Source organism: Petaurus breviceps, unplaced genomic scaffold (assembly GCF_028583685.1).
Source record: "Petaurus breviceps papuanus isolate PSGF00001 unplaced genomic scaffold, PetGlider_PUasm1.0 81, whole genome shotgun sequence".
In the NCBI taxonomy this organism is placed as follows: domain Eukaryota; kingdom Metazoa; phylum Chordata; class Mammalia; order Diprotodontia; family Petauridae; genus Petaurus; species Petaurus breviceps.
The window spans coordinates 434,645-450,007 of NW_027186546.1; the positions used below are offsets into that span (position 1 = coordinate 434,645).

The 15,363-nt window shown below is 34.9% G+C and overlaps 1 protein-coding gene across 5 annotated transcripts in view; it reads right to left on the minus strand.

The window, feature by feature from the left end:
• Positions 1–15,363, minus strand: part of LOC138176098 (ATP-binding cassette sub-family C member 9-like) — a 204,682-nt gene that overhangs the window by 173,421 nt on the left and 15,898 nt on the right. For all 5 annotated transcript variants that reach the window (XM_069106826.1, XM_069106824.1, XM_069106827.1 and 2 more), the window contains 4 exons: positions 10,745–10,903; positions 7,523–7,664; positions 4,625–4,746; positions 1,962–2,128 (listed from right to left, as the gene is read on the minus strand). In XM_069106826.1, coding sequence (XP_068962927.1) covers positions 1,962–2,128; positions 4,625–4,746; positions 7,523–7,664; positions 10,745–10,886 — 573 coding nt within the window. In that variant the 5' untranslated portion in view covers positions 10,887–10,903. The remainder of the gene's footprint in view (positions 1–1,961; positions 2,129–4,624; positions 4,747–7,522; positions 7,665–10,744; positions 10,904–15,363) is intronic.

Genomic DNA, 15,363 nt, shown 5'->3' on the forward strand with positions numbered 1-15,363 from the left:
AGCACTGATCTTATAGTCACATGGGTTCAAGCCTTGGCTCTGATATTTATCTCTGACAAGTCACTTTGCCCAGCTTTCCTGTTCTGTAAGTGGTAATAATATCCTTATATTTCCTTCTTTAAGTGTGAAAAATTCTTGAGGTCCTAGAGAAATATATTAACACAACCACTGCCTGATATATCATGGGTCAGTCCTTCAATGGCCTGGTGATGCCTTATTATCTGAGCTTTCAGAGATAAGATAAAGCAAAGTCACTACTCACTCAACACTGGTTACCTTCATACAACTCACTGAATAATCTTGGGTAATTATGTGATTTAATTTAATCAATATAGGCTGCTAACATGTATAAATTAGAAATTCAAAAAAATCTTCAAGACTTGAATGATCTACTTCACATATGTTCAAATTAACTGTGCAACTGCCAAAGACCCCATGAGTTTTGCAGGTTAATCATAGTCATAGCATTCAGTGGTCAGTGGTTTCATTATTGCTAGCTTGTAAACAGAGCTGAGAACTGGATCAACCAAAGTAGTTAGACATCCAGGGTGCAATACATACTGTCTCAATGATGGATGTAATATTTTTCATAAATATAGTTTAATGCCAGAAAATTCCACACTTCATAACAGGTATGTAATTATTTTATAAATCTAATTGTGTGTGTAACAGTGAAGTCTCAAATCTCCTAGTAGATACTAACACAAATGTAAAGCATTTTCAATTTTTTCCTCAGGCACAGAAATGCCTTGCTCATCTCTGATGAAAGTCCCCTCTATTATTAAAAAAAAAGGCAACTGATTGTCCAGACTTAACATGGTTTAGTTAATCAGGCCTAATCACTGAGCTGTCTGATCTTGGTTCATTGTTCTTAAATACCCATCGTATGTCTAAGTACTCTATTGGAAATTCAGCATTTTCAAAGTATACATACTGATAACTCACTATAAAATAGTCAAACAGGAGTTGGAATTTAATTCACCTAGATCTAATTCATACTTTGTCCAAAGTGCTATACAACAGAATTATCAGGTGTACACTATATAATGTACAACATAGCATGGGCCCTGAGGACATGTTACAAAGATACAATAACATGATAATAGGTATCACAAGAAAAAGCTTTCTTTAATTTGTAAATAATTCAGTTTTTTCCATGAATACTCCTCTCTCTCTCTCTTTCTTTGTTTCTCTCTGTCTCTCTGTCTCTCTCTGTCTCTGTCTCTCTCTGTCTCTCTGTCTCTCTCTCTCCCTCTCCCTCTCTCCCTCTCTCCCCCTCTCTGTCTCTCTCTCTCTCTCTCTGTCTCTCTCTCCCCCTCTGTAAGGGTTATGGGATTTAAAGATCTTCCATGCCCCATTGGACTTGCTGACGTAGCAGGAAGGGGCGGAGCAAGAGGAAGCGCAAGCCAAACTAGAGTTCCTGCAGTGGCTAGCAGTGGCGGCGACGGTGGCAGCAGCAGCAGAGGCAGCGGCGGTGGCAGTGCAAAGCCGCTTTTGAGTCAGCCAGAATTTCTGCTAAGGACTCCTGCTGAGGACTGCCAGGGACCGGAGCTGCTGGGAGCATGCTTCCTGGACGCTGGGTGGTTGCTGTGAGTGGGGAGAGGAGGACCTTTGCCTGAGGTAGCCTGTTCTGTTTTAAAGGCTTGAGAATGTGGGTGCTTTCTACTTTATCTACATGTGCCAATTTCATAACAACTCTGATGGCTTTCACTTTCTGGTTTTGGGACTCAGTCTTTTGGTATCTTAATAAATTTTCTAGCTTATTCCCCCATATGGCAAGCATGATGTATTTTGTGATGGATAATTATATCAGCATATCTGTAATTTCCATAAGCATTGTGAATATGGCATTGCTGATACACCATCCTGCCCCTCAAGACAGCTGAAAAATTATTAGGTTATTTTTAGTAGAATCAAGGACACCTATGAAATGAAACACAAATCATAAAACACTTACTTACCCTAACTCGAATGACATTGATCTCCACAGCCATCAATAATCCATTGAGGATGACCATCATTCCTGTGATGCAGAAGCGAAGCTCAGATACTCCCAAACCAAGCTGACAGTACTTAACTAATTTTATTGTTTTTGTGATAAAGGCCATGACCCAATAAAGAAAGAGGGCTGAAAAAAAAATCAATAAAAATGTTAGTCTTAATTTTAACTTCATGAAAGTTTAAATGTACAGATAATAATTTTCTATAAAATATACTCAAATGTTCAACTGATTCTGTAAGCTCATCAATATTCCCTCCAATGCAGATTGCAACCCAGCCTATGTAGTTCTTGTCTTCCTATAAACTCACTACCAAGGATCCATCCAGTGTCCTCGGCATCTTCCTCACTTTCTTTCAACAATGTAACTATGCCAAAGGAATAGCTAAGGCTGTTCACTTGCCAGTCCTCATTCTTGCCATGTAAGCAGTACAACTTCCTTTTCAATCACACGTTATTTTAGCGACATTTTTGTTATTTCTACTTCACCTTATTCTTCAATACCAACTCACTGCAGCCTGCTCATGTCAGACGTGTGCCTCTCCTTTGAGCTACAAGTGATCCCAAACTTCAATTTTCTTTGAAAGGACAACATTCCACAAATATTCTGCTTCTACATAATTTTATATAAAATAACTGATCATTATAATGCTCATCAATCATCGTGTGCACATTATAAATGCCTTGAATTTTTTAAATGATAACACATTAAATGATTATTTTTTAAATCTTCTTTATTCTAGAATTCATCCATACTGATGAATATGAAGATCAGGCACATATGTGAGAACATACAGATGAGACACTTAAGGATAGTCAAGCATGATTTGGCATTCCTTTGAAACTATTTCACATTCTATCATCCTTGAATGTGGACATTTTAAGGAACTCTGATTTCTGAAAAACCTGATCTCTGCAAACTGCTTTTCTGTAATAAAACAGATGTGATGATATCTCTGCATTGGGAAGACTTTCTTTAAAGATAAATGGGATAAGAGTCTATAACTGAAGATAGCCCACAGCAGTAACACAGAGAATATGATAATTTGGAGAAGAGTTCTATTAACCCCTTGTTTCCCACTTACTGATAAATCATCTTGTTGCTATATAAAAATCTTCCACCAAATATAAGATAAATCCCTAAAACTAATCAACAAAAATTTATTAAGAACCAACTAAGGTTGCACAGTGAATAGAGTACTGGCCCTGGAGTCAAGAGGACCTGAGTTCAAATCCAGCCTCAGGCACTTGACACTTAACTAGCCGTGTGGCCTTGGGCAAGTCACTTAACCCCAACTGCCTTGCCATCTTCCCCTCCAAAAAAAAAAAAAGAACCAACTAGGTGTCAGGCACTGTGCTAGGCATTGGGGATACAAATACAAGAAAATGAGATCTCTTTGAAAGTAAGTCTACATAGAGAAAGGAAAGCAAAGAGGGATTTAGTGGATAGAGAGCTGTCCTCAGATTCAGTGCGACCTGGGTTCAAGTCTTACCTCTGACACACCCTGTCTGTGTGGCCCTAGGCAAGTCACTTAACCTCTCAGCATGTCAGGCAATTCTCTAAAGCTACATGTTGCAGAGAAGGTGCTGAGTTGCATTGGTAGAGGAAGTTCCTGTACACAGGTCCAGACAAAAGGACAAATGGATGTGTGCCATTTTTCTGATCCTCCTATCTTCTCATAGTGCTACTTTCACTAGCACCCATGGCATTTGCAAGGAAGTTGTTTTTAAAAATCCCAGACAATAGATTCAAGATATATTTTTCCTATCCATTAAAACGGTTACGGTAGAATAAAGAAGTTCTACGTCATTTTAGAGATCTCTTTATAGATCATGGTTTCCCTATCCATGGTACTAAAAATATGATTATACATTATACTCAGGCTTTTTTAAAGTTTGAATTAAAGGAAAGGTGTGGCTTAAATTTAAACCAACATGGTACATTTGTCTCCATAGATAATACCAATAGTTTTATCTTTTAGCCCCTGAAAGAAGACTGGGTTAAGCATTAGGAGGTCTGAGATACAAGTTCTATTCACTGGAATGCTATTTTGCATGGGGGGAGGGCATTCAAACCCAATGATCTCCTGACTCCAAGTCTTGGACTCTTTCTATTATATCATACTGCTTTCAGTTGGTATTCTCTATTCTCGATGCTGCTTTCCTAAGGGCTTAGAGCCAAGAGTTGCAAGAAGACACAAAGCAGGTATAAAATGAAGATTGAAAGGAGTCTCATCTTTTTAGTATGGGCAGTGTTCTGCCTGCTATTATATACATATGAACATAAGTATTTCTTTTGCAACAGTAGAGAATCTGAAAGGAGAATAATGGGAAGCTTTTCTTACTTCTAAAACCTCAGAGGGAATAATCTTCCAAGTCTTGAAAGGGAAAATTGAGTTGAATGAGGGAGGGCAATTTTTAAATTATATGCTTTACTAAAAACTTATTAAATACAAGAGCAACTGCATAATGCTTGTTTTGTAACTATCTATAGTTAAATTAACTGATTTCAATAAATAAGATATAACTTTTTTCTTATTCATTTTGGAGCATTGGGGTCAGGAGAAAGTGAAGTTTTAAAAAAACATTTCACTTACCTGTATTTTTTAAAACCACCTCACTTACCTAAAAGTAACTTAGGAAAGTTTGATGTTTCAATATTGTGATAATAAACTATTGATGTTGTAGTGGCCACAAATCCCATGACAGCAGGCATGAAGAGATGAAGGTGACGAGATTCCATATTTCTAAAAGGAATGGTGAAACATCAGTGCCTAAAGCTTATATTGCTAATCCTTTCATTTGGCTTCATTAGTGTTTATTTTGGTCTTTCTTTCAATTACATTTCTTATATGGAAAACATTGTACTAGATATGGTGAGATATATTTTACACATCACCTGATAGGCAGTTGGATAATTAGCAACTCTTTGAATAAAATAAATAGATGAATACAAGCACAACTTATAAGTTTCCTCAGCTATATTATCTTGGCAATATGTTTGTTATTATGAAATCTTCTCTGTTATTTCTAGTTTGTACTAATTTATCCCTTCTCTAACCTCCTCAGTTAGCCATATCATTTCTATGTTCATTTTATCTCTCCAAAGACTATACTATAATGACAGCCTACTCTATCTTTTAGCTTTTTTTTTATCTAGTTCCAACACATCATATGGTGCTGAGTGAATAGTATAAGCTTAAAAAATTCATTGGGTGATTGATTTCAAAGCACTGCACATGTCCTTTAAATTTGGGGGTTTCTTCAGTTAGTCATACAATTTTAAGGGTGTGTCAACCAAGTCAACCAACTGATCACCCCACCAATCAAAGGCTCTGCCACTAGGTGAGCAACAAGAAGTCTGTTGAGATTGACTGAGAATTAACTGAGGTATGACTTGTGAAGTTTGTATGAAAACAACAAACTAGTTTGAAAATGGGAATTTGAGCATCTTCCTACATAATGGCAAGTCATTTTAGCCAGCTCCCTGTGAAGGAATTGTTTGCAGGGAAGAGGAAAACTCCAGTCTTGGCCTTGGTCTCTTTTTCTGGCACCCTCAGCAACAGAAGGACCTTGTGAACTTCAAAGAGTCATAGGATTCTGGACTTCCCATAAGTATCTTAGTCCTAAAAGCTTCCTGGAATACTTGATATATTGAAGAAAAGCTACATCAAGACTCTAGAAAGAGCCCTGCAAAGAAGTTGTATCATGCTGATAAAGGACTTTGGGAACATCCCACAAAGGAGGGAAAGGGTTTTCTAGCAACCAGGAGATGTGAATTACTCCCTGACCATATATGACCTCTAAGCCTGAGCCCACTTTCCCCAGGATTCTGTGTATATTGAGGTAAAAGTGTAATAGACTTTTGTGCAGAAGTCTTGTAGCAACTGTTCCAACCACAACTTTCATAAATAACCCTTTGAAAAAACTAATTACATCTGACTGATTACTTGTTATCATCTGATGATCATGGCTGGTGTGGGGAAGCACATAGGTGAGGCCTTATGAGCTACAGAATTAGAAAACCTCCCCACCCCACTCAAAGCTACTTCTAGAACCCTGAAAGGAGATGTAGCCTTCTTGCCCTAGGACCCATGTGCTATTCAATGATATCTCAGCTAACAAATCTCCTGGAAGCAGAGCTTCCTTTAACAATGTTACTGTTAACAAAGAGATAGTTGACCCCATTTATGAATAAATAACTGGGGGGACAAAGGAAGTGGTCCTGGCTCAAGAACAAATGTCCGCAGGAAAAGTGAGGACACAACCTAGTTCAGGTAAGGTGCATGCTTTTGGTACTTGAACCATCTGGTCATTTGCGAACATGTAGGGAAAACACAGTTTAGAATGAAGCCATGAGCAACCTGAGTGTTAATGGGTAAAGGAATAACAGACTGATAAAAAAAAAACCAGTTTACTGTGGGGTCCATGGGCCAGGCAGGCACCACCTGTTTACTGGTGTGAACGATGGCATCCTAAACATTCTAAAGTTGGTCAAGGAGAGAACAGTCCTTACGCTTCTACCTCTGGTAACATAACTTCTGCCTGGTTTAATTAGAAATTGTCTCTTTGTTCATTTCCTTAACAGAAATTTAAGCTTTTGTCCCTTGGTTAAAATATTAGAAGTCTCCCATTTCCCTATTAATTTCAAAGTAAAGAGACCAAGGGATAAAGCTGACTGGGCAATAATACATTTTCAGGATGCAGATTTAGTATCTATCTTTTTAATAACTTTAAAGTTATTCTCAGATTAACCAAATACAAGAAAGTTTTGCTATGTGAGTATAATGTAAGACAACAGGTGAAAATTTAGTATTTTTACAGTTCCTGAATTTAACAGCTATAACATTTATTAAGAAAGTAATTATAGGTTATTTTCAGGACTATAAAATAGCATTCACTCCATACATAATGAAAATAATTTCATAAAACATAGGTTTAATGATCAAAATCTAATTTTAGGAAGCTTTTATGGCTGCTGTAAATGTGTAAATCATATCATCTTCCTGGGCTATTAAACCACATCCAATTTATTCACTTGAGAACTAAAAATGGAGGAAATAAACAATGTATGAAGGTTATAAAGTGTGTTATATAAAAAAGGCAAAAGAACCAAAAATTTTGAGTGAGTAGGTATAAATATATAATACAGAGGAAAGAAATAAATACATAGATAGCAAAGAACTCTATATGCACATATATGCGCATCTAAGCATGGAAATTAAAGAGAGAAGGAAACAAGAGTTAATACTATAGTGAGTAGGAGAGGAAAGGGGAAAAGTAAGTGGCAAGTGTTCAAATCAAAAATGTGCTAACATAAATTACTAAATAAATCTTATCTCAGGAAAAGGATAAAGGCATATTTAATGCCATGCATGGCATTACAGAATATTAGTGTCATATCTGTTACTCCCTATGAATTAAGCCTAGATGATTCTACCTTTTTTTGTATGAGCTTAGCCACATTCCACATTTACATATCTACTAGAACATCATGACATTGTTAGCTAAATATTGACTTACCCATCAGAAACAATGCCCTCTGCTATTTCACAAACATGCACAAATAGGAGAACAAATGTAAGAATCCATCTCAGGTTATGTCCAGGGAAATGAAGCCATGTGTTGTGATGAATTTGTACTTTTGAACTTTGACTTCCCCACCCTGAAAAAGGAGAAAAAAGGAAGTTTTAAAGATAAGGTTAGAATACAATATGAAAATAATATTTAGCCAATTCTTGGAAATTATTTTACTAACAATAGATATTATTCAATTAAGGACACTGACATCTCTCAGAAATAATTGCTACTTATTTCTGTGAGTATGTGGATTTTACATTTGTCTCTATTGAATTTCTTTTTCTTACACTTGGGTGACAGGACAAGAAAGTATCTCACTAATGAAATACCTAACTTTTCCTTCAACACTACAAAAATAATTACTCAATGATATGAAGGAAATATCCCCAATTTCTAATCAATATATTAGAACTTCTCATTAGCAAAGAAATATTGTATTCTACCAAGTTATGGACAGAAAAATGTTCTTACTCAGGAATCAAATTGCACTATTTTAGAGGACGTAATAAGGCTTTCTAATAATAATTTATAATGATAATAAAATAATTTATGGCATATATATTATATACCTACTGAAAGGGGACTTATAGAGAGTAGTGTGCACCTTGCTTCTCCAACTGGAGTCATGTACAGGATCCATTTGTCAGAAGCAAATAAAGATTACCCATTCATTATGAAGTTCAGTATAATAATAACTATCATAATCATAGTTAACTTTTATATAGCACCCTACTATATGCTTAACAGATATTATTTCATTTGATCCTTATAATAATACTGTGAGGTAAGTGCTATGATTATCCCCATTTTACAGATGATGAAACTAAGGCAAGCAAACTAAGGTGTCCTGCTAGGATCACACAGCTGGTGTCTGAGGCCACATTTGAACTCAGAACTCCTCACTCCAGGCTCTATCCACTGCGTCAACGAGTGCCTGAGCCTACTTTACTGAATGTTTGCTTGCCATTTTCTAAATTCTATGCTTAAATTAATGTCAAATTTTTGTTAAAATTTCTATTTCCTGTTGAAAAAAGGACTCCACTAGAAGATCTCACTGGAGTGCTAAAAGTTAGCTCTCCATATACCTTCCTGCCACCTTCTATATGGAGGTAAAGCACTACATTCCTTGAGTGGAAAGTTGGCATGCGTTTAAACTATCCTGGTGATAAAACAATTTTTAAAAGTCCATAGACACTGTTCAGGAAGGAATTACTATATAATCACAAAGCATCACTATAACATTTATTAAAATATTTCATTCCTTGGATTCTCAAAAATATTTTTATTCCTATGTACTAATTGCAATATTTTATTTATCTTCCCCTCAGATTTTAAATTCCTAAGGCTAGATGAAACATCTGCTAAATTTCTCTGCAAATTTCTGAGTACAAAGCATAAGAAATGCATTCTGTTAATTGTTTCCAAATTTGAATATTAATGGTACTTTTAGTAACCTAGGCAATAAATGCTGGAGCTATCTCTAGCTAAAGACACTCAACTCATTCCTCTTAACATTTCAGCACACCAACAATTCAAGCATTTAATTTAATTATACCACCGAGACATTCTTGTAAGTTCTAATTTTTCTAATAGGGGTAATTTGATCTCTAAATGAAGACATTTTTCCATCTATTACAGAGATGATGCAACATTCTTAGATTCCCCTAATTACAGAGATCTCAACTTAAACTTTCAATATGAATTGGGAAGGCTTTTTCTGTGGTGGTGGTGGTGGTGGTGGTGGTGGTGGTATCATTTCAGTCGTGTCCAACCCATCATGACCATATTTGGGGTTTTCCTGGCAAAGATACTGGAGAGTTTTGTCATTTCCTTCTCTACCTCATTTTATAGATGAAGAAACTGAGGCAAACAGGGTTAAGTGACTTGTCCAGGGTCACATAGCTAATAAGTGTCTGAGGACATATTTGAAGTCTTCCTGACTTCAGACCCAACACTCTATTCACTGAGACACCTAGCTAAAGGAAACTTTGTGTATTCCATTGATTAGATCTTTCCTATGGCCCTACCTGAAGGTAATAGGTGCAATGTAACTGTGTGAGGTACTAAAGTCTTACATCTGGATTCAAAACAGCAGTATGCTATGGCAGTCAAGAAAGCTAATACAATCTGAGAATTAAATAGGTGAAAGCATAATACCTAGGATAAATAAAGCAACAATTCCACTATATTCTGACCTGTTCGGCCTACATCTACTTCTGGTTCAAACTATATCATTTCTGGGAATATTTTAGTAAAGATATTGCTAACCTGGAGAGTAACTTGTAAAGGTGAAGTTCTTGTTATTGGAGATCAGTTTAAGGATTTAGAGCTGTTCAGCCCTGTTTAGGGAAGAGTAGACATGGGGTGGGTAGCCTATCTAGTGTCTTCAAGTATGAATGACTGACATACAGAGAATAAGTGGCCTTATTCTTCAAGGTTCCCAAGGGGAACAAAGAGCAGAACAAAAAGCAAAGGATGGAAGTTAAAAAAGGACAAATTTAGGTTTGAAATAAGGAAAAACCTGAGCAATTTATGAAAGAATACAAACAACAATAGCACTCAATTCTAAAATTAACTTAGTTGTTTTCCTCTCCACTTGCTAATGTAGGCACCAGAACCAACCCTTTTTTTACATGTCTGTTTTGTTATTTTGTATTTATTTCATCTATGTGTATATCTAACGTTGTGGTTTCCCCATCAGTAGTCACTGTAGTAGCTCACTGATATCACAAGGGACTGTTTCATTTTTATCTATGTATAACCAGTGCCTAGCACAGTACCTAACACAGAGCAGATTCTTAATAAATGTTTGCTAAATTAAAGTTAAAATTATCCTAACTGCAATGCATCCTATTTGGTAGGTTAAATGATCCCAACTCCTATAATCTTTATAAACCATCACTGAACCTACTCTCCTTCCTTCTCATAATTTTGCTTACTTTTTTTTTACTTCATTTTAATTTCTCCATCATAATTCTATATCTTATAAAAATTTTTACCTGTACCAAATCATATAACCATTAAATGTGGGAAATTATATAGAAATACTAATCAGTTTTCCAACAGTTTTTCTATTCCATATTTTAAGGAATAAAACTAATGTTTATTGAAGTTTATCTATTGACAACAGATATGAAATGAAATTATGAATATGAAATTACTTACCAATGAATAATATTGGAAAAGTAATAAATAACAGGAAGACATGAGGAACCAGGTTAAGAGCATCCACAAAACAGGCGTTTTGTAATACACCCTCCTTGATGTCATAAGAGGAAATGTTGTTACCACAAAAAGAAAGGCTCATTTTTCCTGTTGATTTTCCTGAAAAAGGAGAGAAAAACAAATTTAAAAGCATAGTATAATATAGACTATTACAAGATTTTCTTGTGAAGTACCCAATTTTTAGAGTATGAAAAGATCTTGGAAATTAATAGATAAGGAAAAAGACAAATACCTATAATAGTCTCCTATAGTTTCCTTAATAATTATTTCAGAGAAAAATAGTAATCTACAGAACTCACTGATTTTAAGGAAGAGAAAGGATGGGGCTGCAAGGGAAATAGAAACAGTATGTTGATTATTAAAGAGGCATGAAGATTTCAGCAAGTATGAAGCCAATTTAGCTAAAAATATAATGGAAATATTTTATCTAAGTGCATAAAGTAGTTGAACAGAGGTCCAATGGACACAAGTCTGTGGACATGAGTTTGCCTATCAGAAGGATACAAAGTAGTATTTTTGTGGTAAAAAAAAAAAAAGCAATAGGGGAAAAGTAGATGCCCACCTGTTGGGAAATGGCTAAAAAATATGGTAAACAAATGTAATGACCACTGTTATGCTTTTAAGAAATGTCAAATACGATTAATACAGATAAGCATAGAAAGAATTCCATGAATTAATGCAAAGTGAAGCTAAGAGCCAAGAAAACAATATGCGCAATGATTACAACAGTGTAAATGCCAAGAACAAACCACTACAAAACAACTGAAACTAAGCATCTGAAAATTTGAATGAACAAGACTGGCACCCAATAAGGAAATGAGAAAAACAGATTCCCCTAATCCATTGCTGAGGTGAGAGGTTCAGGCATATGTAAGTTGTAAATATTTTCACATTTTTCATGTATTCCTCACTAATACTTGTTTTTCTCTTCTTTTTCTCTTTGTAATAAATTTTTGTTTCATTGAATGACACTCTGGGAGAAGAAAAGGGATACAAGGGAAAACTTGGGAGATTTAAAAATAAAATATATCAAAATTTATTTTAAAAGAAACCATTAAAAAATCAAGAGCTAGTATTTTTTAAAAGATTATCAAAATTTATCAACTTTTAACTAAGCTGATTAAAGAAAGGTAAATCAGGTTACCAGAATAAAGTAAATTCATCATAAAAATAGCGCAAATCAAAAGGTTCAACAGAATGACTACATACAGTTACATGTTAGCAAAACCATAAATCCAAAAGGACATGCATAATAAACTACAAAAATACCAAAAACAAAAACCTAAGTTTATGAATCAAGTCAAGATACCAACAAGCAAAGCACTGAAGACACAAGAAAAGCAAAAACGAAACAATCCCTGCTCTCATGGAACTTGCAGTCTAATGAAGGAGACAACATGCAAACTAGGCACAAACAAGATATATGGAGCAAAAAAATAGAGATAATCTCAGAAAAAAATGCACTGAGATTAAGACTGTGAAAGGCTTCTTGCATAAAGTAGGAATTAAGTCAAGAAATGAAGGAAAACAAGGAAACCAATACATAATGGAAGATTACAAGTACCACTAATAACAATTCACCCTAACGAAACTGGCCAATAAACCCAATTATTCTCAAAAGAGCAGACAGGGTCAGAAAAACTATACACAACAGAGGAAAAGGAAACTGAAATCTTTTCTAAGGTAAATTCTTATGGATCCTAAGTCTTTGTTGGCATGCTAAGACAGGCTGTGGAGATGACAAAGGAAAACAGAAAAGGAGTGTTGAAATGTACCATTTTCAACCAGAGTTTTGTTTCAAGGCAAGACAAATAAGAACTAGACAACTATTTACTCAATTCAGTTTATTTTAAAATTATCATTCATTTCTGCCTCACATATAATTCTTTGGGGGTTTTTTGGTTCAAATGCCCATAATTGGGGCTTTAAATTTAATATTTTAAGGCCCAAGGTCTTAATGACCATGTTAATGGCTTTACTTATCAATAAAATAATTTGGCAAATAGGTATAGAAAATTGTTATTTGCAGTTAAATCAAGTAATTGCTGCCAATTAATTGGTTTCCATCTAATGGGGGAGAGAAATGTCAAGATCAATTGATTTCAGAGCTCTAAAAAAAATCGTATTTTGGCATGGAATTGTACCTATCATCTCTCTCAGACTAGTATATATCTCAAGATCATAATCCTTGATGACATATCTCCTAAATTATCTGAAATAATTTGTTTTTCTCCCCTTTCCTGCTTTCTCTTATGTTTGCATTTCTTTTCATTTTGTCTATTAAAAGGAATCTGGGATATGACTAAATCACAGATACTCTATTTTCCGTGATTTATAGGACAATGTTTCTAATTCAAAAAAACTTTGTAAGTGCAATTTTAGAGGAGCCAGGGTTAAACATTTTAGACAATAATCTATTCCGCTATCTGAATTTAAAGAGGATACTGAGTACCAGAGAGACTTTGGTTTTAGTCTAGTCACCCCCAGAGCTATTTGGGTGGTTTACCAACAACTAAATTTTGAGTGACTTATTACTTACTAAAGCTTGCCCCAGAGAGAATAGCTTCACAGCCATTCCTAGCACTGACTTGGCCCTGGTTACTACTGATATGAATGCAGCACCTTACTGTAACTTTTCAGATGGAAAAAGACAAAACTTAAGATGAATAATAAGATATGGGCCAAAATTATTCATAAGTATGTCTGAGGGAATTTTATAGGATTATATACATGGATCTTATTTTGTTTACAAGGGACTAAAAATTCTAAGTTCTTCTGTAACAAAATTATATGTATATACATATATATATATATATATATATATATATATGTATGTATTTAAACAACCTAATCTTAGAAAGTGACACTGAACAAGCCGTAAAGGAACTATGAATGGGAAAAATCCTGTTCTAGATGGATTTACAAAAACGTTATATTAAATTCTATCAAAGAGAAATGAATATGCTATCAAAATTTTTAAAAATAAATACATAAGGTACTCTACCAAATTCCTTTTGTGAAGACAATATGGTTCCAATATTTAAACTAGAGAAGGAAAAAGTAACAAGAAATTTTTACAGTGATGTTACTAAAATTGATGTGAGATTTTTTAATAAAGGCATAGCAAAAAAGATTAAAGTAATGTATGCAAAAATTATTCCCTCTAACCATTAGATTTTTATGCCAGCATGGTAAGGATGGCTTAAGATTGGAAAACAATTAATTACATAAACCAGAATTGACTGCATTCAAGTCTGGACCACTACCTATTTTTATATAGCCCAACAGCAAAGAATGTTTGTTGGATTGTTTTTAACAATGGTATTTAATAATGTAAAAACCATTTTTAGCTCAGGGGCATAAAAAAGTGTCAGTAGACCAAATTGCCCCTTGAGCTGTAGTTTACTGATCCCTTAAAATAAACAATAAAAACAGTTAACAACAATGAGCATATCAATAGATGCAGAAAAAATTTCTGATACATTACACTACAACCCTAGAGTGTGTAGGCATGAAGGATTTTTTAAAATATAAAAATATATCTAAAACAAATGCCAGTTCACTTGCAATGGATAAACATCAAAAAAATTTTTTTCCCAATAATTACATGAGTAGAGCAAGGATGATCCCCCCACCCTTATTCAACAGGTTTAGAAATGCTAGAGATAATAATGATACAAGAGAAAGAAACTGAAGGTATAAACATTGGAAAAGAGGAGACAAAATTATCCTCATTCATAAATGACACAATGGTTTATTTTGAAAATTCCAAAGAATCCTCAAAGAAACTGCTTGAGATAATATAGTTTCATAATGTATTACAATAATAATAACAATACAAAATAAATTTTAAAAAAGCCTTAGTCCCTCCCTTGGAAGTCAACTTGTGGCCCTATGGAAAAGTCCTCATTATTTTGCCTTGGTGCTTCCATTTTAGGTGAACAGATTGGAGACTCTATCCTAGTGAGTTTCAAAAGGCCAAGAAAGAAAGAATTCTGGGAGCCCTGCACTGATGCCCTAAAGAGCAAGAGCTCTCCTTTGGGAGTCACCAGCCGGGCAGTAGCTAAAACAATCTTACAGCAGTGATGCTATGTTTGGGGATGAAGTTGGTAGGATCAATGTTATATAGTAACTGAACTAAGTCTAGAGTAGACCAACGGTCCCCAGAGATCATGATGGAATAGAGGAGAGTGTCTCCCTGAAATGTTGGAGGAAAATGTTTTTACTTTTGTTATTTCTGTGTTTTCAAAGTAAATAACCTTTGATAAAAGTTAGATGATAGCTGTTAAATGGAACTGAAACAAATGGGGGAGAACAGCTGATGGTAGTAGAGAAGAGATATCCCAATCTCTTAGCATACCCCTAAAGCCCTGAAACATAGATGAAGCCAACCTAGTGCAGGGATAGCCAACCAGAGAACATACCCAGTACATAAGCATCTGTCAAATGACCTCAGTCCCAAAGGGATATTCAATAAAAGATATTTTAAAAACTTTTAACAAGTATTTCTTAAGTGGCCACTATTGCCAGGCATTGTGCCAAGTCCTTTATACATGTCT